At 44.4% G+C, this 26,335-nt stretch overlaps 1 protein-coding gene across 7 annotated transcripts in view; it reads left to right on the forward strand.

Annotated features, from left to right (window-relative positions):
• The first annotated feature begins 2,762 nt into the window (after positions 1-2,762).
• USO1 (USO1 vesicle transport factor) overlaps positions 2,763-26,335 on the forward strand; it is a 56,752-nt gene continuing 33,179 nt past the window's right edge. For 4 of the 7 annotated variants that reach the window (XM_083582614.1, XM_083582615.1, XM_083582617.1 and 1 more), the window contains exons 1-12: positions 2,815-3,050; positions 6,661-6,747; positions 6,870-6,934; positions 7,685-7,764; positions 10,182-10,193; positions 15,798-15,898; positions 17,469-17,571; positions 21,713-21,768; positions 22,756-22,876; positions 24,202-24,380; positions 24,575-24,715; positions 25,436-25,524. In XM_083582614.1, the coding sequence (XP_083438740.1) occupies positions 2,985-3,050; positions 6,661-6,747; positions 6,870-6,934; positions 7,685-7,764; positions 10,182-10,193; positions 15,798-15,898; positions 17,469-17,571; positions 21,713-21,768; positions 22,756-22,876; positions 24,202-24,380; positions 24,575-24,715; positions 25,436-25,524 (1,100 nt within the window). In that variant the 5' untranslated portion in view covers positions 2,815-2,984. Of the gene's footprint in view, positions 3,051-6,660; positions 6,748-6,869; positions 6,935-7,684; positions 7,765-10,181; positions 10,194-15,797; positions 15,899-17,468; positions 17,572-21,712; positions 21,769-22,755; positions 22,877-24,201; positions 24,381-24,574; positions 24,716-25,435; positions 25,525-26,335 lie in introns of all 7 variants that reach the window. The other 3 variants (XM_083582619.1, XM_083582620.1, XM_083582616.1) reach the window with 2 other exon arrangements.

Genomic DNA, 26,335 nt, shown 5'->3' on the forward strand with positions numbered 1-26,335 from the left:
GGCTGCTGTCATAGAGGGTTGAGAGAGGCCAGTGGAGCCAGGACATTTGGCACCCTACCCCCTAGGCTGTCACAATTCAATACTTCCCCTTGTGAAAAGCTTCTGCAAATTGGGTCCGAGGTGTCCACGAAAGACTGATGTTGTAAGTGGATTTTACCGCAGTGGAGAGGAAAACTTCACTATTATTATCCATCCAAGGAGCTTTCACCCACGGTGCCATCTTCTGGTGGTCTTAACTATATTATTTGTGTGTTAAATGTTATGTTATTTTAAGAATCGTATAATCCTTGGCCTGAGGAAGTACGGGTCAGAACAAACGCTTGAGAGACTTTGACGAGCCCCTATCATCCCCTAAACCAAAACTATCAAGGTTGGTGCCACACCGGAATAGAAGAGGGAGTGACAATGCGGAGCATTGCTTTGCGGTGGAAACCCAAAATCGCTTCCTACCTCTAATTGATTTAGAAGCCACTCCAACTCTGACGACTCAAAATCTTTCAAAAGTAAAGTCTGTAAAGGAGAATACGAAAGAACAAGGGGTCAAAAATAAATAAATGGATGTGTCGTGCCATATTGGAAGCAAAAAAGCTTGTCTTGATGAATTGGAAGAGCTGCAAAAAGATCCCACTGAGCACATGGATTGACAATATGGACAGACTAGTTACCTACGAACGAATTGCATACCGACACAAATTAAGAATGGATAAATATGAAGAAATCTGGAAGGAATACTTAAGTGATAAGGCGGACAGTGGTGGGAAGTAGGGGGTGGAAAGGTGGGGAAATATTGTTAACAAGGTGGAGTTATAGGTGTATCAGTGCTCAAATATGAAATGTTACATTGTGTTATTAGTGTAATTGTGGTTTTTGTTGTATATGGTTTTTTGCTGTTGTTTGTATTGAAAAAAATGATGATGATGATGATTTTTTTAAAAGACATTCTCTCTTTCAAGAAAAGGAAAGCGTTTCCGTTTTGACCTCACTTCTGGCCCCTGTCAGAGCCGGTCTTGAACCTGGGTGGACTTTACACACGTGTTAAAAACGTTGTGAAAATGCTTTTTTTAAAAAATCATCATTTTGAAAAAGGCATTGAATTTGCTTTAGCTCACAGTCGCCATCTAGTGTCACAAATTGTATATCGCACTGTACAACACATTCAAAATGCTTCGTTTCCAGCTGTGTAGCTGAGTCCCTGGCACCGCATTGGCTGCAGCGTTTAGAAACATAATCATCAGTATTATTATTTTATTTTATAGCTATATGCCGCTCTTCAGCCCTATACCCGCCCCCCCGCACACAGTTTAAAATACCATTGTTGTTGTTTAGTCGTGTCCGACTCTTCGTGACCCATGGACCAGAGCACGCCAGGCACTCCTGTCTTCCACTGCCTCCCGCAGTTTGGTCAAACTCAGGCTGGTAGCTTCAAGAACAGTGTCCCACAATCTCGTCCTCTGTCGTCCCCTTCTCCTTGTGCCCTCCATCTTTCCCAACATCAGGGTCTTTTCCAGGGAGTCTTCTGTTCTCATGAGGTGGCCAAAGTATTGGAGCCTCAGCTTCAGGATCTGTCCTTCCAGTGAGCACTCAGGGCTGATTTCTTTCAGAATGGATAGGTTTGATCTTCTTGCAGTCCATGGGACTCTCCAGAGTCTCCTCCAGCACCATAATTCAAAAGCATCCATTCTTCGGCGATCAGCTTTATGGTCCAGCTCTCACTTCCATACATCACTACTGGGAAAACCATAGCTTTTACTATACGGACCTTTGTTGGCAAGGTGATGTCTCTGCTTTTTAAGATGCTGCCTAGGTTTGTCATTGTTTTTCTCTCAAGAAGCAGGCGTCTTTTAATTTCATGACTGCTGTCACCATCTGCATAAAATACCAGATTGTTTTAATTAGCCAAATGCCTGGAAGAAGAGGAATGTTTGTGCCTGGTGCCTAAAGATCTATTCGTGTACACTATTTGACTGCAAAAAAGGCTTCAGAGCAGCTTACAAAAGTTAACAGTAAAGCCAAGAAAAAAACAACTTCAAAAGTTAAAATACCAAAACAGGTTGAAATTACTTCAACTTTCTAAGCATATCTTGCATTCCACACACACCAGGAAGGTAACCCAATTTATTTTGCCAAGTGGGTGCTGGGAAAGAAGCCGGGGAAAACTCAAAAGTTAGTGTTCTGTGTATGTTGACAGTCTGATGGACATTGCGAAAGGCAAAATAGGGTATCTGAGAAATAAAGCAAGCTTTAAAAAAAATAGCAGGGAACTGAATTCACAATTGTGGGTGGGAATGGGCTATTCACATTTAAATGCATGTATTTCATGACTAAAATACTATTTATGTGTGTTTAGTACAACCCGTTTTTTAAAATTCTTTAAATGAAATATCTGTTCCGGCAAGCTCCATTCTGTTTATGTGGGACCAAGTGAAAGGGGTAATAAACGTATACTATTTCAAGGGTTTCTCTAGCACATAGCATTGTTTATTTTTATCGTTCCATTCCATCCTTTACACTGTTAGCAAAACAAAACCAATTTAAAAAAAAAACCTTTTAAAACGCTTTTAATGTAATGAAATAATAACTGGAGCCAAGCCATGCCTTCTGCATGAGGAGGGCTGCCCCAAATCACAGCCAGCGCTGGAAGAAATAAGAAAAGCCCTCGATTTCCCCTCCATGGGCTAGTTTCCACTCCTAACCTCGGGGGAGAAAAGAAATAAAACAAGAGAAGTCTACAGAAGCCGGAAGTTGAGGCGGTGTGTCACTCTACCAGTTTCCTCTCTCTAGGGTGGCTACCTTTGTGCCCGACACCGGAAGTTCAGGCGGGGTGTCTCTCCGGCGCCTCTCTCCGTAGGATGGCTACCTTTGTGCCACGTCTTGGCGCAGGCGCACTGGCGGCGCTGCTGGCTGCTGACGGGAGCTGACGCGGCCCGAGGAGAGGAGCCGCGGCCTAGCGAGCCTGGCGAGGCGGGGAAGGCCGGCCGGGGAAGATGAACTTCTTGCGGGGCGTCATGGGCGGCCAGAGCTCCGGGCCCCAGCCCTCCGGAGCCGAGACGGTGAGTTCGCTCAGGTCCTCCCCGGCGGCGACCCGAGTCGCCCTTCCCCGGCGAAGTCCCTCCCTTGGGGCGCCCGACTGCCTGACGGCCGGCTCCCTGTTCCACTCGCTCTTCCTCACCGCCCATCACGTCATTCGGGTCTGATTCACACGTTACGTGTAACACGCGTGTTTGGGCCTTGCGTGTACCATAGCTTTTCAATATGGTTTTTAATAACAGTGATTCTCGGGGGAAGGGCGGTATGCAGGCTTGATATATGGCGATGGTGTTATTATTTTATTTCTGTACTGGGCCGATGAACATCTTGTTGTTGTTTAGTTGTTTAGTCGTTTAGTCGTATCCGACTCTTCGTGACCCCATGGACCAGAGCACGCCAGGCACTCCTGTCTTCCACTGCCTCCCGCAGTTTGGTCAAACTCATGCTGGTAGCTTCAAGAACACTGTCCAACCATCTCGTCCTCTGTCGTCCCCTTCTCCTTGCGCCCTCCATCTTTCCCAACATCAGGGTCTTTTCCAGGGAGTCTTCTCTTCTCATGAGGTGGCCAAAGTATTGGAGCCTCAGCTTCAGGATCTGTCCTTCCAGTGAGCACTCAGGGCTGATTTCCTTCAGAATGGATAGGTTTGATCTTCTTGCAGTCCATGGGACTCTCAAGAGTCTCCTCCAGCACCATAATTCAAAAGCATCAATTCTTCAGCGATCAGCCTTCTTTATGGTCCAGCTCTCACTTCCATACATCACTACTGGGAAAACCATAGCTTCAACTATACGGACCTTACATCCTTTCACAGGTGTTGGGGGCATGGTTATTAGTTTGTTCTTGTTCTTTTTCATGTGTTCTTATGCTGTGAGCCAGCCTGCAATCTTCGGGTGTAAGGCAGTATGCAAATTAAATAAATAATGCCACTTTGCCATTTATGAACCGCTGTTTGACCTCATCTGCTTTTTCAAACTTGTTGTCCCACCCACTGTCATGTCCACTTAGTTGACATGAAGTATATTTGTGGTCTGTATACTTTAGCAGGCCTTTCTATTTAATAAGAGAGAGTTTTGGTAGCTACATCTTTGCTAGCACTACGCTACAGACTGCTAAAATGCTTTCTACGTCAGTACAGTCATACCTAGCGATAAATGTGCTTCAAGTTAAATATTTTTGGGAGCGCACTACTTTCGGGTTTTGCCACGTGCGCATGCGCATACGCGGGTTGCGTTTGCATCAGGATGCGAACAGAGCGCAACCCAAAAATATTTAACTTGAAGCACATTTATCCCGAGGTATGACTGTACTGACATAACTTGAATACAAAATAATTTACCAGACTGACTTCTTGTACATTGTTGTGTAACTTGTTTGTGGGAGCTTGGATTTATGTCACACTATAAATGAGGGTTTAGTAACCTGTGATTCTGTGTATGATGCACACCCAGCACACTTCATATGTACATCAAATATGATACCAATAACTCCCCAAGAAGTAGTACAATCGAAAAATGGGGGGGGGGGTTTATAAAAAGGTCAACAACTTTCAGATGTTCCTAAAAAAAAAAAGCTGAACAATTAAAAGCTCAACAACTTTTGGGTGTCCTGGTTTTTACTTTTTGAAATATGGCAACCCTGTTGTTGGATTATTTGTGAAAGATTTCTGATTCCCAGTTGTTTAACAACAGTGTGGTTTCAATACTTGCAAAGGAGGCAAAGTCATTACAGTACGGCCACAGATTTTTTGTTGCCCAAGAGCTCTCACCCTTAGCATCTTAGCTTGTTCAGTTCTTCACCATGTTTCAGACCAGGTGAGTATTTCTCAACTGCAGGAATCTCCTTTCCATTCAGAGCTATATGAAAGTTATCTCAGTGCAGAGGCTGCAATAAAAGATGATGTTTTGTGGCCTTTGATCGCACTGAAGAGTCAAAGGAGAAACAACTCCCTGCATTTTCTGAGTGTTCCCACTCTTTGTTTCTCAGATATGCTGCCAGGAAAGTAGCCACTGCTTTGCTGTGCTAAAAACTTTTGAGAGATTATATGCATCTTCATGTTGAGTACTAAACAAAAACCTATTGTCTGCAATTAATAGAGTGTGTGGGTGTAGGTCTTAACTTGTTTCACTGAAAAATCAACTATTTGAGACGTTGGTGTGTACTGTGTATATGCACGTACATACATACACACACAGGAACGCGGGTGGCGCTGTGGTCTAAACCACTGAGCCTCTTAGGCTTGCCAATCGGAAGGTCGGCGGTTCAAATCCCTGCAACGGGGTGAGCTCCCGTTGCTCAGTCCCTGCTCCTGCCCACCTAGCAGTTCGAAAGCACACCAGTGCCAGTAGATAAATAGGTTTTGCTCCGGCACGAAGGTAAACGGCGTTTCCATGCGCTGCTCTGGTTCGCCAGACCCGGAAGCTGTACGCCAGCTCCCTCGGCCAATAAAGCGAGATGAGCGCTGCAACCCCAGAGTCGGTCACGACTGGACCTAACGGTCAGGGGTCCCTTTACCTTTACATACACAAACATGGGCATAACTTGGGTGATCAAGCTATATTATTAATAAGCATAACAGGAAAGCACCTGAGGGAGTGAAAATACTTTGTAGAAATATATGCTTCTAATATCTTTAAAATAAAAAACTTGTAGTCTTCTTTGGTTCTTCATCTGCATCATCTTTTCATTTGGCACATGCTGTTGAGTAGTTGATGCTTTAACAAAACAAGTGAGTCTTGGCACGCGCAAGTTCAAAATTCATTATTTTAAAAAATTATTTGGATGTAAGGTAAAGGTAAAGGTAAAGGTACCCCTGACCGTTAGGACCAGTCGCAGACGACTCTGGGGTTGCGCACTCATCTTGCTCTATAGGCCGAGGGAGCTGGCGTTTGTCTGCAGACATGCTGGCCACATGACCTGCTTCCAGGTCATGTGGCCAGCATGACGTAAGCTGCTTCTGGCGAACCAGAGCAGCATGCGGAAGCGCCGTTTACCTTCCTGCTGGAGCAGTACCTATTTATTATCTAATTGCACTTTTGACGTGCTTTCAAACTGCTAGGTGGACAGGAGCTGGGACCAAACAATGGGAGTTCACCCCGTTACGGGGATTCGAACCGCCAACCTTCTGGTCAGCAAGCCCTAGGCTCTGTGGTTTAGACCACAGTGCTACCCACATCTCACGCATGTGGGTTAAGCATTCCTAACTATAATTCTAGGTTTGCTCCTTTTTTTCCAGAGTCTACTGGTAGTAATCAGCTAAGTTTTACTCAGAAATTAATGGGTCTAACTTAGCCATGGTCATGCATTCAGTGGGTCAACTCTCAGTCCAACTTAGTTGAATGCCACCCTGTGGTGGTGGGGAAGGGTTGTAGCACAGTGGTAGGGAAGATGTTATGGATACAGAAAGTTCCAGGAGTCAGACTTTGGCATCTCCAGGAAAGGCTGAGAAGGACTCCTGCCTGAAACTGACCACGGTCTGACCTTGATACTTGCTTTTGCATGAGGCTGATGGAACAGTTTGAGCTTCAACTCGGGTAAAGTTTCAGCGGTGGAACAGATCAAAGATGAAGTGAGGAGAAGATGTTTACAAGCAACAGAGAACTTTTTGAAATACTTTCATTTTATTTCTCTTATAGATTCAGAAATTATGTGATAGAGTAGCATCTTCAACCTTACTTGATGATCGCAGGGATGCTGTACGTGCACTAAAATCTCTTTCAAAGGTATGTATGTTTTGTCCCTTACATGACATTTCAATTGTGTATGACACCTAATAGTACTTGGTGGCAATTTGAGAGTTCTGTAATTTTCTTTTAGTTGTTATTTCTGTTCTTCAATTTCACAGAAATATCGCCTGGAAGTGGGGGTTCAAGCTATGCCTCATCTTATCCATGTTCTCCAGACAGATCGGTAAGCATCTTACGGAAAATCTGAAAGTATCCAAGCAACTGTTCCACGTTAGTCACTTTTTCTGTCGTGTAGCATGAGCTGCAATTGAATTCAAATTAATGTGAAAATGACGAAATTGCACGGGTTTTTAAATAAGAACACATTTACCAAAAGCCAAAACATCAATTTGTTTTCAGTTAACCTCAGCAAGTCCAAAAAGCTTTTAAAAATATCAGTTTTGTATTTGAAAAGATGAAGAGCAATAATGGCTAATAAGACCGGGGTAGGCAACCTAAGGCCTGGGGGCCGGATGCGGCCCAATCGCCTTCTCAGTTTGGCCCACGGACAGTCCAGGAATCAGCGTGTTTTTACATGAGTAGAATGTGTCCTTTTATTTTAAAAGCATCTCTGGGTTATTTGTGGGGCCTGCCTGGTGTTTTTACATGAGTAGAATGTGTGCTTTTATTTAAAAATGCTTAGGAATTCGTTTATTATTATTTTTTTCAAAATATAGTCTGGCCCACCACATGGTCTGAGGGATGGTGGACTGGCCTATGGCTGAAAAAGGTTGCTGACCCCTGAATAAGACAGTCACAGCCCCATAAGAGATACCATATTTGGATCTTTGCAGCCTTACATCAATGCTACAGCCTTTTATTTTACTGCTGCTAATTAGGCCACTTTTACTATTTGTGTGGATGATTTTATTTTTATTTTTTGGAGTGTTAGTGTTGCTTTTCATTCAGTGAGAGATTGTCCTTGTATTCACAGTTCAGATTCCGAAATAATTGGCTATGCTTTGGATACGCTCTACAATATCATTTCGAATGATTTGGAAGAGGAAGAACAAGGTATACACTTGCTTTTTTATATTAGCTTCTTAACAACTAGATGAATAAGCATGCCCCCTTTTTGGGTTATCTAGGGCTCAGTAAACTTGTCAGAACACATATGCTCACTTTCTGAATACTTGAAGTAAGCAGGACAATGAATGCTCTTTCCATCCGTATGGTAAAACCAGCAGCTGCTTGGTTGCAGCTGTTGGATTTGTAGCAACACTCTGTGGAGCACTGTAAAGTTACTGATCTTCAGACAGAAGGACACAGATTTAGCTGACCTGATCATTTCAGAAGTCAGTGAAGGACTTTTCTCAAAAGAGAGCCCTTCATAGGTTACACAAATAAGAGGAAGACAGAAGGAAACAAGTGACTTGAACCACAGGAGTTTTTTTGCTTGTAATTGTGGAGTAGAGTTTGCAGATCTCTCCCAAGGTCATATTCCTGAGATCCAAATGATGGCTCGTTATGAATGAGATTATGAGTTTCTCCACTAACGAAGTGGGAAAAGAGGAGTTGCAAGTGCTACTGCTTCCTCTCACAGTTTGCTAAGATCTAGGGATTGCATTAACATGTGACAGGGCCAAATGTGGCCACACACTCTTCTGTACCTTGTCCCTATCTACCGTTCAGAGCCTTTGGTCATGTTCTTAGTGCTGCTAACGCACTGAGAACTACTGTACTTCCTAAGACCTGTACTAGGTGTCAGGTTAAAAAGTAAAGGACCCCTGACAGTTAAGTCCAGTCGCAGACGACTCTGGGGTTGCGCGCTCATCTCGCTCCAAAATTTATTTGGATGTAAGGTAAAGGTACCCCTGACTGTTAGGTCCAGTCACGGACGACTCTGGGGTTGTGCGCTCATCTTGCTCTATAGACCGACGGAGCCGGCGTTTGTCCACAGACAGCTTCCAGGTCATGTGGCCAGCATGACTTAAGCTGCTTCTGGCGAACCAGAGCAGCGCACGGAAACGCCATTTACCTTCCCACCAGAGTGGTACCTATTTATCTACTTGCACTTCGACGTACTTTCGAATTGCTAGGTTGGCAGGAGCTGGGACTGAGCAACGGGAGCTCACCCCGTTGTGGGGATTCGAACCGCCGACCTTCTGATCGGCAAGCCCTAGAGGCTCAGTGGTTTAGACCATAGCGCCGCCCACATCCCTTACAGGTGCCAGGTTACACATCACCAAATATTTTTCATGTCCCTGCTGATCTTCCAAATGTGTACAAGAACAACAGTTTCTGGCAAGCATAGGCAAACTCTGGCCCCCCAGATGTTTGGGACTACAATTCCCATCATCCCTGACCACTGGTCCTGTTAGCTAGGGATGATGGGAATTGTAGTCCCAAGCATCTGGAGGGCCGGAGTTTGCCTATGCCTGGTTTATGGGCTGACTTAGGCAGGAGGAGCTACTCTGGAGGATCACGAGTTCTTGCAGGACTTTTAATGCTTTTCCTGATGAGTTGGAGGTCAGCTAGATTTTGTGAGAAGCTGTACAAAGTTTACCAACTAAAACTAAGAAAATCATGATGAAAATAGGTGGACAGAACTTCTTACTTTTTACGTGAATTCAAGATAGAAATGCTTGCAGGTAGTTTTCTAGAATATTTCATTTTATGTTGAGTAATGGAATGTGCATTGACAGAATTTTCAATTCGGCCCCGCACTGTATAGACATATTTGAATGTGCCAAAATATTTACTTGCATGAGTATATCTTGCTGGTTCTGGTATTGATTCTTCATAAGTAATTTTCTGAATTTTTAGCTAATAGATTGTGAAATGCAAACTGAGGAAGGAATGTTGAGAATACTTTCTATATTCTGCGAGCAGATGATAATTTATTTGTTAAATGTTTAAAATTGAACTCGGCTTTGAACCACCAGAATGCCTTACAAAACAATAAAAGAAAGAAGGGACATAGGCAAACCAGTGGATTCAGTTACGTTACAGTTATATACAACCCAGATTGTATATAACTTTTACAGGCAGTCCAGGGAGGGAAGAAACAAGGGGCAGTTGCCCCCAGTTAGGCCAATTTTGGAGAGGGCTATGCCAGCATATTTGCCATCAGGAGGGCTGTTTCCTCACTCTTGATGGCAAATATGCTTTGATGACAGTTGGCCAAACCAAGGCATCCCATGGGAGGCGGGGAGAACAGGGACACACCTGTTTCTTTAGAGAGTGTAGAAACATCAAGGTTTAGGGAGGACAAGATTGTGGAGTCTTTACTGGGCCTCCAGAGGATGTTTTTAACTACATTTGTTTAGGGGAGCCTGAGTTAAACTAATCAAGTAACCACTGTAGTGAGCATTGATCTGTAGTTCTTCCTTTTGAAATCAATTTTATGCCATTAACCGATCTTTTGTGCCGTACTAAATTGAAATCTGCTTCATTTTTGAATCTTTCTCTCTTCTTGTCTGCCTTTACAGATGATTCTGAAGGTAAAGCAACCTGAATTTATATTAGCATGGTGTGTCTAGCTATAGTTTTAAGCATTAACTGACTCACAACATCATTAATCGGTTTTTAAAAGGATACTGTGTAGACTTTTGCAAGTGTTTTAGCCCTCTCCCCTTACACTTTCAAATTTTGCAACTGTTTTGGCCCCTTTCATGTCAAAGGGGAGCCATGTGACTGCTCAAATTGATGGAGAGAAATGTGTCTTGTAACGTTAGATACTGAATTAAAATACCTGAAATACTTTTCCATTTGTTACTAAGATTGCTGAGTTCATTACGAAGGGGGCAATATGAACACCCAGTGTTCAGAAATAATTGCTGAATTTCAATTATTTTATAGCAATTGACGTTCAAAAGTGTATTTTTTGCAGTGTCCTTTTTAAACAACGCCGAGTACATGAGCATGCATCTTAACAGGTCCACTTGGAATCATGTTGCAAGGCATCTTCTGTAATAAAAACTTTTATATCAAATGGCTAATCTTAAAATACTTCATTGCAATACTGTACTAATGATGTCGAATACATTGTAACCTGGTTAATAGCATAATATTGATATGCATATGAGGCTTTCTTGCTATTAACATATTATTTTGCCTGTATCCTTTCCTGGATTTTCTCTTGTCAGTTTATTTTAACATTTTGGAAGATAAGGAATATAATATTGGAATATGGCATTGGCATATTGGTTGGGTTTTAGCCAGTGCTAGCCCTACTCAGAGTAGACCCACTGAAGTTACTTTACATGACTAGCTTAGGTTGATTTCACTGGGTCTATCTGTGTGTAGAACTTGGTTGGCTACAGCCCACTGGATTTGATGTCAACTTTGATGATCAGTGTCCTCAAAGCTGGGGAAAAATTGATGGCATCGAGGAATTTTAACTTTCAGATTGGTGTGTCCAGTGGGACATATGGGCAAAATTGCATGCTTCCATTGTGGCTGTGGCTGCCAATACTGTCTTAACTCTTCTCCTCCGGCAGCCCCTTCCTGGCTTTTCCCTAACCCTTACTCCTACAAACAGAGTGGTGGAGTGGAGCAGATTGAAGAGAGGCTTGCCCTTCTGAGGTCAAAGAAGGGTTATGGCTAGCAGGAAAGAAGATTTGCCTGAGGAATAGAGGTTAAAAGGAGCTAGAGGGGATAAGGAGGAAAATAGGATGACAGCTCCTCCTGAACCTGATGCGACTTAGAAGAGCAGAAGATGGGGCTTCAGGGGAACAGAGTCTGCCCAAAATTCTCAAAGTGAACTAGGTAGAGATGTAAAAAGGTAAGGGGACCCCTGACCATTAGGTCCAGTCGTGACCGACTCTGGGATTGTGGCGCTCATCTCACTTTATTGGCCGAAGGAGCCAGCGTACAGCTTCCGGGTCATGTGGCCAGCATGACTAAGCCGCTTCTGGCGAACCAGAGCAGCACACGGAAATGCCGTTTACCTTCCCGCCCGAGTGGTACCTATTTATTTATCTACTTGCACTCTGACGTGCTTTCAAACTGCTAGGTTGGCAGGAGAGGTAGAGATGTAGCCCAGCAAAAAATAAGGAAGTAGAGACACGGGGCAAGCCAAAAGGGAGAGGTCCACTTTCTTAACTCCTGGAAAGCCTATCTCTGAAGTTGCCATTGGAAGACCAAAGTCCCGCAACTAGACAAGAAGGCAGTAGCTAACAAGAGGACTGAAAAAAGCTACTGCTTGAGGGAGAAGTACATACTGCTTGAAGTAAATACGCTGTCTAGAAGCATACAATTTACCTATAACCACCTGCAAGAAGAAATAAAAGCCCTCAACACTTCAGACTCAATTCTCAGATGTGCTGGCTGGGAGCCAGTGGGCCTGATCTTCATAATTCCTATGTATAAATTGCTGAATGCCTTGTTTGGAAAGGTTACACCAGCCTTCTCTGATTCTATACCATTTGTTATTGTTGTTTAGTCATTTAGTCATATCCGACTCTTCGTGACCCCCTGGACCAGAGCACACCAGGCACTCCTGTCTTCCACTGCCTCCCGCAGTTTGGTCAAACTCATGCTGGTAGCTCCGAGAACGCTGTCCCACCATCTCGTCCTCTGTCATCCCCTTCTCCTTGCACCCTCCATCTTTCCCAACATCAGGGTCTTTTCCAGGGAGTCTTCTCATGAGGTGGCCAAAGTATTGGAGCCTCAGCTTCACGATCTGTCCTTCCATTGAGCACTCAGGGCTGATTTCCTCCAGAATGGATGGGTTTGATCTTCTTGCAGTCCATGGGACTCTCAAGAGTCTCCTCCAGCACCATAATTCAAAAACATCCATTCTTTGGCAATCAGCCTTCTTTATGGTCCAGCTCTCACTTCCATACATCACTACTGGGAAAACCATGGCTTTAACTATGCGGACCTTTGTCGGCAAGGTGATGTCTCTGCTTTTTAAGATGCTGTCTAGGTTTGTCATTGCTTTTCTCCCAAGAAGCAGGCGTCTTTTAATTTCGTGACTGCTGTCACCATCTGCAGTGATCATGGAGCCCAAGAATTACACGTGCTCAAAATGGAGACGTTCCCCTTCCATATTGAAGATCATGCTGCTGTTTCTTCTCTATTGAGAATGAGGAATTAGCTGACACAGATGGGAAGCTGTGACTAGGACAAGCCACAAGTATAGCATTGTCGAAACTGCATAAAATATTTGGGCTTAGTTTAATGATATGTTACAGCTGAACCAAGCCATTCTGTCATTGGTGTACACTCGTTTATGGAGGACTGTCCCCACCAGGCTTTTATGATACAAAACTCACTATTTGTCTTCATAGCAAGATACACATGGAATTGGATACGGTTAAAGTCAAAGGAGTCTTGGATTCTTCTTCAAGTAGCAGAGCAAGAGTATATAGCTCAGTAAACCACAGGAGCTAATAAATGGGCAGTTTTTCTTGTGTTTATTACAATACACAAGACAATGTTTCTCCGATGCTTCAAGAATAAAGGAAGTTCTACAAATTGGGAATGTTCTTTACTCATGAACATGTATTCAAAATGTGAATCCTACGGCAAATAGGATATCACTTCTGTATGGTAGTTCCTTCTTCACGTGGAGTCCCACATGCGTGTTTTGTGGCTGCACGGTGCAACATTTGGAATCTGGGCAATGAAACGCTTTGGCAGCAGGTCTGTCCCCAGCCACAACTCAGATCATGGTTGCTACAGTGGTAGCATTATCAGAACTTTCTCTTCATTTTGAGCTTTTTTTAAAAAAAAAAAACCTCCTTTTTTTATTTAAGCTTTCTCTCTTTCATTTTGCATTTTACTTTACCTTGGTACCATGTGCCTGCTGTGATAGTAAGTTCCCCGTTTGTTCAGATCACAGCTGTTATCTGTTCTGTCTGGGGTGGTGGATAAAGGTAAAGGGACCCCTGACCATTAGATCTAGTCATGGCCGACTCTGGGGTTGCGGCGCTCATCTCGCTTTATTGGCCGAGGGAGCTGGCGTACAGCTTCCGGGTCATGTGGCCAGCATGACTAAGCCGCTTGTGGCGAACCAGAGCAGCGCACGGAAACGCCGTTTACCTTCCTGCCGGAGTGGTACCTATTTATCTACTTGCACTGGCATGCTTTCAAACGGCTAGGTTGGCAGGAGCAGGGACCAAGCAACAGGAGCTCACCCCGTTGCTGGGATTCGAACCCCCGACCTTCTGATCGGCAAGTCCTAGGCTCTGTGGTTTATCCCACAGTGCCACCTGCATCCCACTGGGGTGGTGGATACTTGCCACAAATTCATGAGACAGGCATGTTTCGCTAGTGTTGGGCAATGCAATGGGAGCAGGCCCTCTCTCTGATAGACACAGGCCCCTTTGGTGCTACCTAAGTGAATGTGCCCTGTTTTTGCATCACTGTTTTTACTACTGACAATTGAGGCAGTAATCTTGGCCTGTCTGGCCATTTTACAAGCTCCCAGGCCAGTTGTGGGTGACATGGCAGTGTCCCCTGAGGCTCTGCACCTGTGTCCTTGATACAGAAATGCTTGTTTCATTTTGTGAATTCCAGAAGCCAGCCTTCCTTTTACAGTCGTACCTTGGTTGTCAAACACCTTGGTACTCAGATGTTTTGGCTCCTGAACGCCGCAAACCCGGAAGTGAGTGTCCTGATTTGTGAACGTTTTTCATAAGCTAAACATCCGGCGCAGCTAATAATAATAATAATAATAATAATAATAATAATAATTTATTATTTATACCCCGCCCATCTGGCTGGGCTTCCCCAGCCACTCTGGGCGGCTTCCCAAAAAATATCTTCCAAACCGGGAAGCTCCTGCAGCCAATCGGAAGCTGCGCCTTGGTTTTTAAACCGTTCTGGGAGTTGAATGGACTCCCGGAATGGATTAAGTTCAACAACCAAGGTACCAGTGTGTTCATTTTTTCCTCTCTGAATTTTTAAAAAAGTAACTGTTGCAAGATAAGCTAGATTTTCATACTTCACTGCAGGGAACTGTACATGTGATCTCATATTAAAGGTATCATCTTTTGAGTATGGTTCTGCTTTGAGCATGAATATGCATTTCTATCATATCTGCCGTGTAAAGCATTGCACATCTCGAATAATTGTGTTTGTCACGAACATGCAATTATTAACGCGTTGCCTCTGAGGAAGCAAAGTGGAGGTCTCAGATTTTCTTTCTGCATGTCACATCACTGAATATGTACACTATTTATAAAGTTTTTGGGGAACAATGTAGAAAATAAATGACTGGGGTGGACAAAAAACAAAGCTCTTATCAGGGTGAGATAAACCAGGCATGTCCAAAGTCCGTTTCGGGGGCTTAATGTGGCCTGCTGATCGATTTAATCTGGCCCCTGTGGCAGTATATGTCCTGGTGCAAAATCCTAAAAGCTCAACAACTTCAATCCTAAGAAGTCGGGCCCTCTTTGAAAATTGTTTGGGCAACCCTGTAAGCAGTTCAAAGTGAATAAATAATACTAGCTAAATGTGCAAAGTACATTGCTAAATAAAACACTTGACCTTTTAGAGGCCTTTTTCTTGATGTGAGCTTCAGGAAGAACTCCCCTTGCTGCCACCTGATGTGAGATTCTCCCAAATTTGCTGTCAGTGTTGGGTCAGACAGCAGGATCCTACAAGCTGAGTTCCTAGCAGGTTTGCTAACAGGATGAAGGCTTGGAGCAAATATGCTTTGGATTCATCAATAGATGCAACATATGCCACAGTTGTAATATTGCCATGGTTGATGCCTTATTCCTAAATACCCATATGGGATTTTTTTTTAATATTTATTGTTTGCAAAGAGCAGGCCCAGTGAAATTAATGTGAACATCTGGAAGGTTAGCTGGGATAGAAATACTTCTATTAAATAATGAACAATTTATTGGTAAACATAGCTCTCTCTTTACTGACTGTCTTCAGCATTTTTCAGCAAGTCCATGTTAACTTTCACGCCTGAAGTTGTGAAATGTTCTAGTGCACATTAAATATGTTCCGTAACATTGATAGTCTGGTGGATGACAATTATTTCTTAAGCTGCATTTTTTATTATATTTACTCAAATAGTACTTGTTGGCAATTACGGAGCTGATTGAAGCTTTGCTGTAATTGAACCTTTGTTAATGTTACAGAAGAAAATTCGCAGAAACAAACAGAAGACCTTGGAAGTCAATTTACAGAGCTTTTCATTAAACAGCAAGACAATATCACTCTTCTGCTGACCTATTTGGAGGTGAGAACTGTTCCTCTTTAGTCATAGAATAAGCATACAAATTTGTTGGCTGATATTGCCGTGAACAAAGCTGTATTAATCTGGGTAGGGTGGATCTTGTCCACTCCTTTTCACTGCTGTCTTCCCTACTTGACCAGCAAATCCAGTCACAGAGCCAGGCTGGGGAAAAGCATCATTTGAAGGGTTGTAGAGGAAGTGATAGGGACGCGGGTGGCCCTGTGGGTAAAAGCCTCAGCGCCTAGGACTTGCCGATTGTCAGGTCAGCGGTTCGAATCCCCGCGGCGGGGTGCGCTCCCGTTGCTCGGTCCCAGCGCCTGCCAACCTAGCAGTTCGAAAGCACCCCCGGGTGCAAGTAGATAAATAGGGACCGCTTACTAGTGGGAAGGTAAACGGCGTTTCCGTGTGCTGCGCTGGCTCGGCAGATGCAGCTTGTCACGCTGGCCACGTGACCCGGAAGTGTTTGCGGACAGCGCTGGCCCCCGGCCTCTTAAGTGAGATGGGCACACAACCCTAGAGTCGGACACGACTGGCCTGTGCGGGCAGGGGTACCTTTACCTTTACCTTTAGAGGAAGTGATGTTTGACTAGGACCTGGGAAGTCTGGGTTCTTACCTTCATTCAGTTATGATGCTATCTGGGGGATTGGCTCAGTGTCACGTGGGGATAACATGGAAGAGAAGAGCCCTGGTAGTTTGAGCACCTGGGAAGAAAGGCAGGATATAAATGTAAAAAACAATCCTTTCATTTAAGTAGCATAGCAACTTGTTCTCAATTTCAGTGTATGCCTTCAAGCTTTGTTAGATCAGTCCAAGGGTTAAAGTAGAGTAGCCAGGAACAGTAATTGAATTTTAAAAATTATACATTAATTGCACTGAAGTGGCTAAGCTATGAACCAGAAAGTCCCTGCAGCAAATTTTGCCCATGTTGTGAGCATACCTGGTAAAGGTAAAGGGACCCCTGACCATTAGGTCCAGTCGTGACCGACTCTGGGGTTGCGCGCTAATCTCGCTCTATAGGCCAAGGGAGCCGGCGTACAGCTTCCGGGTCATGTGGCCAGCATGACTAAGCCGCTTCTGGAGAACCAGAGCATCACACGGAAACGCCGTTTACGTTCCCGCCGGAGAGGTACCTATTTATCTACTTGCACTTTGACGTGCTTTCGAACTGCTAGGTTGGCAGGAGCAGGGACCGAACAACGGGAGCTCACCCGGGGATTTGAACCGCCGACCTTCTGATCGGCAAGTCCTAGGCTCTGTGGTTTAACCCACAGCGCCACCCGCGTCCCTCAGCATACTAGATGGCTGAAATAGGAGAATAATACTGCCTTGCAGAGTTTTGTAAGGATTATTGATTATGTGTATGAAGTTCTATACAAATGTTGGTGATGTTATGATTATCTTAATTTGGCTGTCATTTAGACCAGAAAGTAAACTTCCTTTGACAGAAGCAGAGCATATCATTTTGTGGCTGTTGTTGTTGTTTTTGGTAAAATAATAGCACAAATATTGGCCAGAATAATCGTAAGCAATGAGATACAGTGGATTTTAATGCTTAGGCATGTTGACTTGCAGGAATTTGATTTTCACGTCCGGTGGCCTGGAGTGAAACTTCTTACAGTGCTATTAAAACAGCAGGGCCCCCAAGTGCAGCAGATAATACTAGTCAGTCCCATGGGTAAGTATTTATTTTATTTTAAAACATTTCTATATAGCTTTTCAGATGCAGTGACCTCCCAAAGCAGTTTACAATAAAAAAATAAACATCAATAAAAATCCATACAAAAAAGCAAGGAAAGACCAGCAAAAGAAAAACTTCTTAAGAATAAAGCCATCCATCAAGGCATTCTAGCCTGGACACATGAGAAGATTTTCATCATCATAAACTTTATTGCACTAGCCAAAGGCCATGGCATCATTCACAAAGGAAACGAGAAGAAAAACAGCAATAACCATAAAAACATCAGGCACTGCAAATACGATAAACCAGGGTCACGTCTGCTAGAAATTATTTGTTGCATACGATAGAATAGCAGGGAGTTCTCAGATAGAATGTGCCAGCTTAAATATCCGAATCACCTTTGCAGTTGACCAGTATTTTATCTAGTTCTTTTCTCCTGATCTTCTTAGCTGCCAATGCATATAGTGCTACTTTATAAGTTACGAAGTCGTCAGTATCACTCAGCAGCCATTTCACCCTTTCTGCCCTGTTCGGGTGTGTTCCATTCGTAAGCGAGGGTTTTAGAAATTAGTCTCTTTGTTCTATATATAGCGGGCATTGCAATAAATAGTGGTACAGGTACTCTACGCAAGGTTGCCCACACAGACAAAGTCTCTCCTTGTACTGTACTTTGCTGTACTGACCATCCACCACCGCCGAGGGCATTGCCCACCGCCGAGGGCATTGATTGGAATCTTAATTCTGTACAGTGGTACCTCGGGTTACATACGCTTCAGGTTACATACGCTTCAGGTTACAGACTCCACTAACCCAGAAATAGTACCTCGGGTTAATAACTTTGCTTCAGGATGAGAACAGAAATCGTGCTCCGGCAGCGCGGCAGCAGCAGGAGGCCCCATTAGCTAAAGTGGTGCTTCAGGTTAAGAACAGTTTCAGGTTAAGAACAGACATCCGGAACGAATTAAGTACTTAACCCGAGGTACCACTGTAAAAGCAGTTCTTAGTACGGCAAGTGGGAGCTTTGTCAGATAACTAGCTCAGCTGTGCTCCGTTTTGATAAGTGGGAACCATGGTGAACCTTTGGTAGAGGCAATCGTGGTTAAATCCCTTTCTGCATCGGACCTGAAGAGACAATCTCTTAAGTGCCTCTTATCCATCTTCATGATCACCTGAAGATCTTGTACAGTGGTACCTCGGGTTAAGTACTTAATTCGTTCCGGAGGTCCGTTCTTAACCTGAAACTGTTCTTAACCTGAAGCACCACTTTAGCTAATGGGGCCTGCTGCCGTGCCGCCGGAGCATGATTTCTGTTCTCATCCTGAAGCAAAGTTCTTAACCTGAGGTACTATTTCTGGGTTAGCGGAGTCTGTAACCTGAAGCGTATGTAACCCGAGGTACCATTGTAATTGATATTGGGTCAAGAGGTGTTGGATGCCATCCTTCCAACATTTGGTCCCTTCTCATTCTGTGTGGGACATAGCGGGGAATCTCTCCTCCGAGAGAAATTGAAGTCTTGAAAAGATTTTCGCTGGTGCAGAAAAGATAAAATTATGCACCAGACAATCTATGGGGAGCACATTCCATTAGCAAGTGCCACAACCAAAAGAAGGTCCTATTCCGCTTCTGCACCCATCCCACCAAGGGGTATGGTGTGGTCCAGCATCAGGGCTTCTGAGGATGCTAATAGTTAAGTCAAACTCTTGTGGCAGGTGGTCCTTGAAATACTGTGCTCTAAAGCCATTTACGGTTTTAAAGCTAAAACCAGCACCTTCAATTTGGCTTAGAAACTGATCCGAAGCTAGTTCACCTGTTCAAGATTGACTGACTGTTGTTGTTGTTTAGTCATTTAGTCATGTCCAACTCTTCGTGACCCCATGGGCCAGAGCACGCCAGGCACTCCTGTCTTCCACTGCTCCCGCAGTTTGGTCAAACTCACGTTAGTAGTTTCAAGAACACTATCCAACCATCTCATCCTCTGTCGTCTCCTTCTGCCCTCCATCTTTCCCAACATCAGGGTCTTTTCCAGGGAGTCTTCTCATGAGGTGGCCAAAGTATTGGAGCCTCAGCTTCAGGATCTGTCCTTCCAGTGAGCACTCAGGGCTGATTCCCTTCAGAATGGAGAGGTTTGATCTTCTTGCAGTCCATGGGACTCTCAAGAGTCTCCTCCAGCACCATAATTCAAAAGCATCAATTCTTCGGCGATCAGCCTTCTTTATGGTCCAGCTCTCACTTCCATACATCACTACTGGGAAAACCATAGCTTTTACTATACAGACCTTTGTTGGCAAGGTGATGTCTCTGCTTTTTAAGATGTTGTCTGTGCCAAGCAGGGCACCCAAGATTGACTGACTAGGTATGTTCAACATGCCTGATCCCACTGAGCACAGAATACAGCAGATAAGTTACTGTCTAGTTTCTGAACTAGGCTGCGTTGCAGTAATCCAAACAGGATATTACCAGGCTATAATTACTGTGGCCAGGCTATTTTCGTCCAGGCTATATTCATTAATGTAAAAAGGTGAAAGGTGCCTTATGCCTTCAAGGCCACTTGACCTCTCAGAGATAAGGGCAATAGCACCCTCCAACCTGTGAATCCGATGTTCTATCCAGAGCAGCCTGAACACACTTCTGCGTCTGAAATGTAGCCAGAACATCTGCTAGGCTGTAGTGATACAAAGGGGAGCATCCACAGCTTTTAAAGTTCTCTGAATGCTGCCAAGCCATTCCAGAAGTTGCTGTTTTCACAGGTTTATTAAGTGTGACACATCTCGTACTGTGAATGCAGAAATTCTTAGGTTCCGTTCTTGGCATTTTTAGTTAAATGGATCTTCATTTGTAGGGCTGGGAAAGGCCTCTTGGCTGAGACTCTTGAGATCCATTGCCCGTTAGAGGAGAAAGTGTTTGGCTTTTAGCAGCAAGTTAAGGCTTTTGAGGAATTAGGATAATCGTGTGTGTGTGTGTGTGTTTGGAGGAATATTGTTTCGTTAGGGGAATATTGTTTTGCTTAATAATAATAATAATAATAATAATAATAATTTATTTATACCCCACCCACTAAACATAAAACAGTGGTACCTTGGTTCTCAAACTTAATCCGTTCCAGAAGTCCGTTCCAAAACCAAAGCATTCTAAAACCAAGGCGTGCTTTTCCATAGAAAGTAATGCAAAACAGATTAATCCGTTCCAGATTTTTAAAAACAACCCCTAAAGCAGCCATTTAACATGAATTTTACTATCTAATGAGACCACTGATCCATAAAATTAAACCAATAAACAATGTACGGCAGTCACACAATCAATGAATCAGTAGCTGAACTGGGTTCCACACAGCCGCAAAAACAAAAATGCAAAATAAAAAGCAAAACCAGACAGACTTCAGGGTAACACTCAAAACAGAAGTGTGGCGCTCAAATCGGAAACACAACACTCAAAACAGAGCACGTTTGGCTTCCAAAACAAGTTCGCAAACCGGAACACTTACTTCCGGGTTTGCAGTGTTTGGGTTCCAAAGTTGTTTGAATACCAAGGCGTTTGAGAACAAAGGGACCACTGTAGTTGTTTTTGTTGTACAAGTGAGCCACCGGGAGACTTTTTGTATGGCAAATAAGTTGAATAAATAATAGCAACAGCAATAATAATAATAATACTGTATTTTCTGGCGTATAAGACTACTTTTTAATCCAGGAAAATCTTCTCAAAAGTTGGGGGTCGTCTTATACACCGGCTACAGCAGCAGCTCCTGCAGCAACTCCCCACCAAAGGACAAAACGACAACAAATTAAATCAGAGTCACCAAGCTCTCTAGATGAAGCAGAAATACACTTGAAAATTGGCCCCAGAAGCCCCCAGCCACTGGGGAGCGGATTTCCAAGCCGGACTGGAGACTGGTTTTTTAAATTTTTATTTGGTGTGCGTTGGAAGAGGGGTAGTCTTATACGGCGAGTATATCCCAAACTCTATATTTAAACTGGAAACGTTGGGGGGGGGGGTCCTTATACACCCAGTCGTCTTATACACCAGAAAATACGGTAATAATAATAACAACAATAATAATAAATAAATTGCATACATTTTAACTTGCGTTAAGGAAGCTTTATATGCCTGGGCATGACAATATTTTGTCACGGTTCTCTTTTAGGCGTCTCAAGGCTGATGGACCTGCTAGCAGATTCTAGAGAGGTCATACGGAATGATGTAAGTAGAAAATAACAGAGTGTACAGTTGTATCTAATCATAATTTCATTTTTATTGCAAGTACAAAAGATAAAAAAGGGGGGTGGCAGCTTACATTAACAATAAGAGCAACGCATCAGTCCTAATTTATATATCGATATAAGCAGTCCATATGTCCAAATAGATACCCAAACTAGATTATTGATTGTAAGATATTTGTTGAAGTTTAGAAAGCGCATTAAGATCTTCAGGACACACACAGCAGCACACGCCGGGGCTCGTCTGATTCGGCTGGGTGGGACCTTGCTCACTTGAACATTGGTGTATCATTTAAAGCATGGGTAGGCAAGGTAAAGGTAAAGGGACCCCTGACCATTAGGTCCAGTCGTGGCCGACTCTGGGGTTGCGGCGCTCATCTCGCTTTGTTGGCTGAGGGAGCCGGCGTACAGCTTCCGGGTCATGTGGCCAGCATGACTAAGCCGCTTCTGGCGAACCAGAGCAGCGCACGGAAACGCCGTTTACCTTCCTGCCGGAGCAGTACCTATTTATCTACTTGCACTTTGACGTGCTTTCGAACTGCTAGGTTGGCAGGAGCAGGGACCGAGCAACGGGAGCTCACCCCGTGGCGGGGATTCGAACCGCCAACCTTCTGATCAGCAGGTCCTAGGCTCTGTGGTTTAACCCACAGCGCCACCCGCGTCCCCATGGGTAGGCAAACTAAGGCCCAAATCCAGCCCATTCGCCTTCTAAATCCGGCCCACGAACGGTCTGGGAATCAGCGTGTTTTTACATGAGTAGAATTTGTGCTTCTATTTAAAATGCATCTCTGGGTTATTTGTGGGCCATAGGAATTCGTTCATTTCCTCCCCAAAATATAGTCTGCCCCCCCAAGGTCTGAGGGACAGTGGACTGGCCCTCTGCTGAAAAAGTTTGCTGACCTCTGTTAAACCGTTTTTTTCCAGAATTAAAGTTTTGCTGGTCACTTCTGTCTGCCTTTTTCTCCCATAGGGTGTCTTGTTACTTCAGCAGTTGACAAAAAGTAACGCAGCCATCCAGAAGATAGTCGCTTTTGAAAATGCCTTTGAGAGGTTGTTGGATATCATAACGGATGAGGGAAACAGCGACGGAGGTATGCCTTGAAAGATGTGCTCTATCATTATAGCTTATGCAGCACTGAATGTCAAACATGAACCTGTTCAGTTTCAGATTTGGGTTAAGGAATCCTGGTTATCCTTTCCCAGCTTGCTTTCTTTGCAATGTCTTACTGAATTCTAGGGAACAAAGGGGGAGAAAAAAGAGCTTGAACAGCTTGTGGATCAAAGCCTAAACCTTATTACCTCATTTTGTGGTGGGATAATGAAACTTAATTTTAAATAGCCAGTGCTCATAGCCTAAAAGTGTGACGGGGAAGCCAATGGCATTTAATTATGGTAGTGCAGTTTTAATTTTACACTCTTTGCTCTTCTTACTCTTCACCTTGCTAAATATTGCTTCAATTGTTTTTTGAAAGGTCTTGTCTGCTTTTAGGATCCTTGTTAGGGTTTGAAAACAGTCCATGAATGTTCTTATAACTGAAATAAAAAAATAATCTAGACAGATGGGCTCCGTACATCATAACATAAGAATTGGTTCTAAAATGTATTTACGTAGTGAAGGCCTTTTAGTATCTCATAAAATTTTAGTGCCATAAAATACTCATTCTGCATTTGTAAGAAATCATTCTTTTAGTGTGTCAGCCCCCACACTTTGGAGCTCCCTAAGTCTTGATAACAGACGCCTTCACTGTAGTCTTTTTTGTGCCTAGATGATAGCAATAGTATTATGTGGCACTAAAATTTTATGGAGTACCGTATTTTTCGCCCTATAGGACGCACCGTCCCATAAGGCGCACCTAGTTTTTTGGGGGGGAAATAAAGGGAAAAAAATTATTTCCCCCCCAGGCGCGGGGCTGGGGCGGGGGAGGCCCGAGCTTCCCCCGACCCCAGCCCCCAAACGGGCAGCTCTCTGCAAGCCGTGGGAGCCGAGCGCTGGCTCCCGCTGCTTGCGGAGAGGTCCGCGAAGCCTGGAGCGCTGAGCTCAGCGCGCGAAGGCTTCGGCATCCAGGCAACTCTCCACAAGCAGCGGGAGCGCTCCCGCTGCTTGCGGAGAGGTCCGCGAAGCCTGGACGTGCTGAGCTCAGCCCGCGAAGGCTTCGGCATCCAGGCAACTCTCCGCAAGCAGCGGGAGCGCTCCCGCTGCTTGCGAAGAGGTCCGCGAAGCCTGGAGAGCGAGAGGGGTCGGTGTGCACCGACCCCTCTCGCTCTCCAGGCTTCAGCGAAAGCCTGCATTCGCCCCATAGGACGCACACACATTTCCCCTTCATTTTTGGAGGGGGAAAAGTGCGTCCTATAGGGCGAAAAATACGGTAATTTTGACTGTTGAAACTAATGTGCTTCGACGCTTCTGTCCTTTCAGGCATAGTTGTGGAGGATTGTCTTCTCTTGCTGCAAAATTTGCTGAAGAACAACAATTCCAATCAGAATTTCTTTAAGGAAGGTTCCTATATTCAGCGTATGAAGCCGTGGTTTGAAGTCGGTGACGACAATTCTGGGTGGTCAGCTCAGAAAGTAACCAATCTTCATCTGATGCTCCAGGTAAATGCTTCTCAGCATAATGTAGCGGCTAGCAAAGTGACTTGAGGTCAGATCTGTTGTGTTCACCTCTGTATCATTATGAAGGTGTGCTTTGACTTTCATGTAATTCTACATAGTTCTGTCTTGTGAAAAAGGAAAGCTCCTCGGGTGGATTTTTAGCATGTGTATATGACGCTATATGAAATCCTTTTCAGCTGGTCCGAGTGCTGGTGTCTCCCACGAATCCCCCTGGTGCCACGAGCAGTTGTCAGAGAGCCATGTTTCATTGTGGGTTGCTGCAGCAGCTTTGCACAATCCTGATGGCAACTGGAGTTCCTGCTGATATTCTTACTGAGGTAAGGGAGTAGAAGGAAGGTGGTGCATTTAGTAACAATAAACTCTGTAGCTGAAAACAGATGTTCCAAGATCTGATCAGGCAAGGAGAGGATGACATGGATTTGCATGCTTTTAAGAGCAGGTCAGGGACGCGGGCACTGTGGTCTAAACCACAGAACCTAGGGCTTGCTGATCAGAAGGTCGGCGGTTCGAATCCCCGCGACGGGGTGAGCTCCCGTTGCTCGGTCCCTGCTCCTGGCAACCTAGCAGTTCGAAAGCACATCAAAGTGCAAGTAGATAAATAGGTACCACTCCGGCGGGAAGGTAAACAGCGTTTCCGTGCGATGCTCTGGTTCGCCAGAAGCGGCTTAGTCATGCTGGCCACGTGACCCGGAAGCTGTACGCCGGCTCCCTTGACCAGTAAAGCGAGATGAGCGCCACAACCCCAGAGTCGCCCACGACTGGACCTAACCGTCAGGTCCAGTCTTTCGTGCTTTCGAACTACTAGGTTGGCAGGAGCTGGGACCAAGCAATGGGAGCTCACCCCGTTGCAGGGATTCAAACCGCCAATCTTCCAGTTGGCAAGCCCTAGGCTCTGTGGTTTAACCCACCGCGCCACCTGCGTCCTTGCATGTTTTATAGCATTGCATAATTCTGAAGATCTGAAGCTGGGACCAGTTCATTGTACTGCTCTCGGTTCTGATGGTTCAGTAACCTGCTTTTGCTTTGTTGCCTTCTAGACCATTAACACTGTGTCGGAGGTCATTCGCGGGTGTCAAATGAATCAAGACTACTTTGCTTCAGTAAATGCTCCTTCAAACCCACCAAGGTAGGGTAAGGAAAATTTTGATGCCCTTTATTGTAAACATAAATAGCAAGATGTTTGCAACTGGAATTGATTGGTGTAAAACCAGAAATGTGATCAGAAACGGGCAAAAACAGAAGCCTCTGGCCTTTCATGAAGCTTAATTTGCAGCGACCTTGTGAAGCTATTTCCATGACAAGGCTGACCATTGATCCATATAGCTCATTGTTGTCGGGCCCTTTGGTTTTATACCTCAGGAATGAGAACTAAGAGCGTTTTGTTTCCTGACATAAGTTATATCCACCAGTGGCACCGCATTGCCATTTCCTTTTTCAGTTAGAAGGACTTGGGATTAAAGGTTGGCGCCAGTTCTGAAAAGTTTTATCAACTTTTGCAGAAGCTTTCCAGGGCCCTTTGGCAGGGATCTATCTTAGATCTGATGCCTGAGAGCCTCAACTGGGGCAGCCAGGTATTGAACCGGGGACTTCTGAAGGTAAATGTGCTCTGCTACTGAGCTGGGGATCCTCCTCCAGCTTCTGTATAGCTCATCCTGGATTACCCCCTCTAGCTTTCACAGCAGAGTGTAGCTCACTCTTGTTTGGAAATGCAAGCAGGGGCACTTGCTGCTTAAGCAGGTAGGTGTGCCAGCTTCATGTTATGAGCATAGCTACTTGGGTGGAAGAAAAGCAATGACAAACCTAGACAGCATCTTAAAAAGTAGAGACATCACCTTGCCAACAAAGGTCCGTATAGTAAAAGGTATGGTTTTCCCAGTAGTGATGTATGGAAGTGAGAGCTGGACCGTAAGGAAGGCTGATCGCCGAAGAATTGATGC

Source organism: Podarcis filfolensis (genome assembly GCF_964270895.1).
Source record: "Podarcis filfolensis genome assembly, chromosome: 13".
Lineage (NCBI taxonomy): Eukaryota > Metazoa > Chordata > Lepidosauria > Squamata > Lacertidae > Podarcis > Podarcis filfolensis.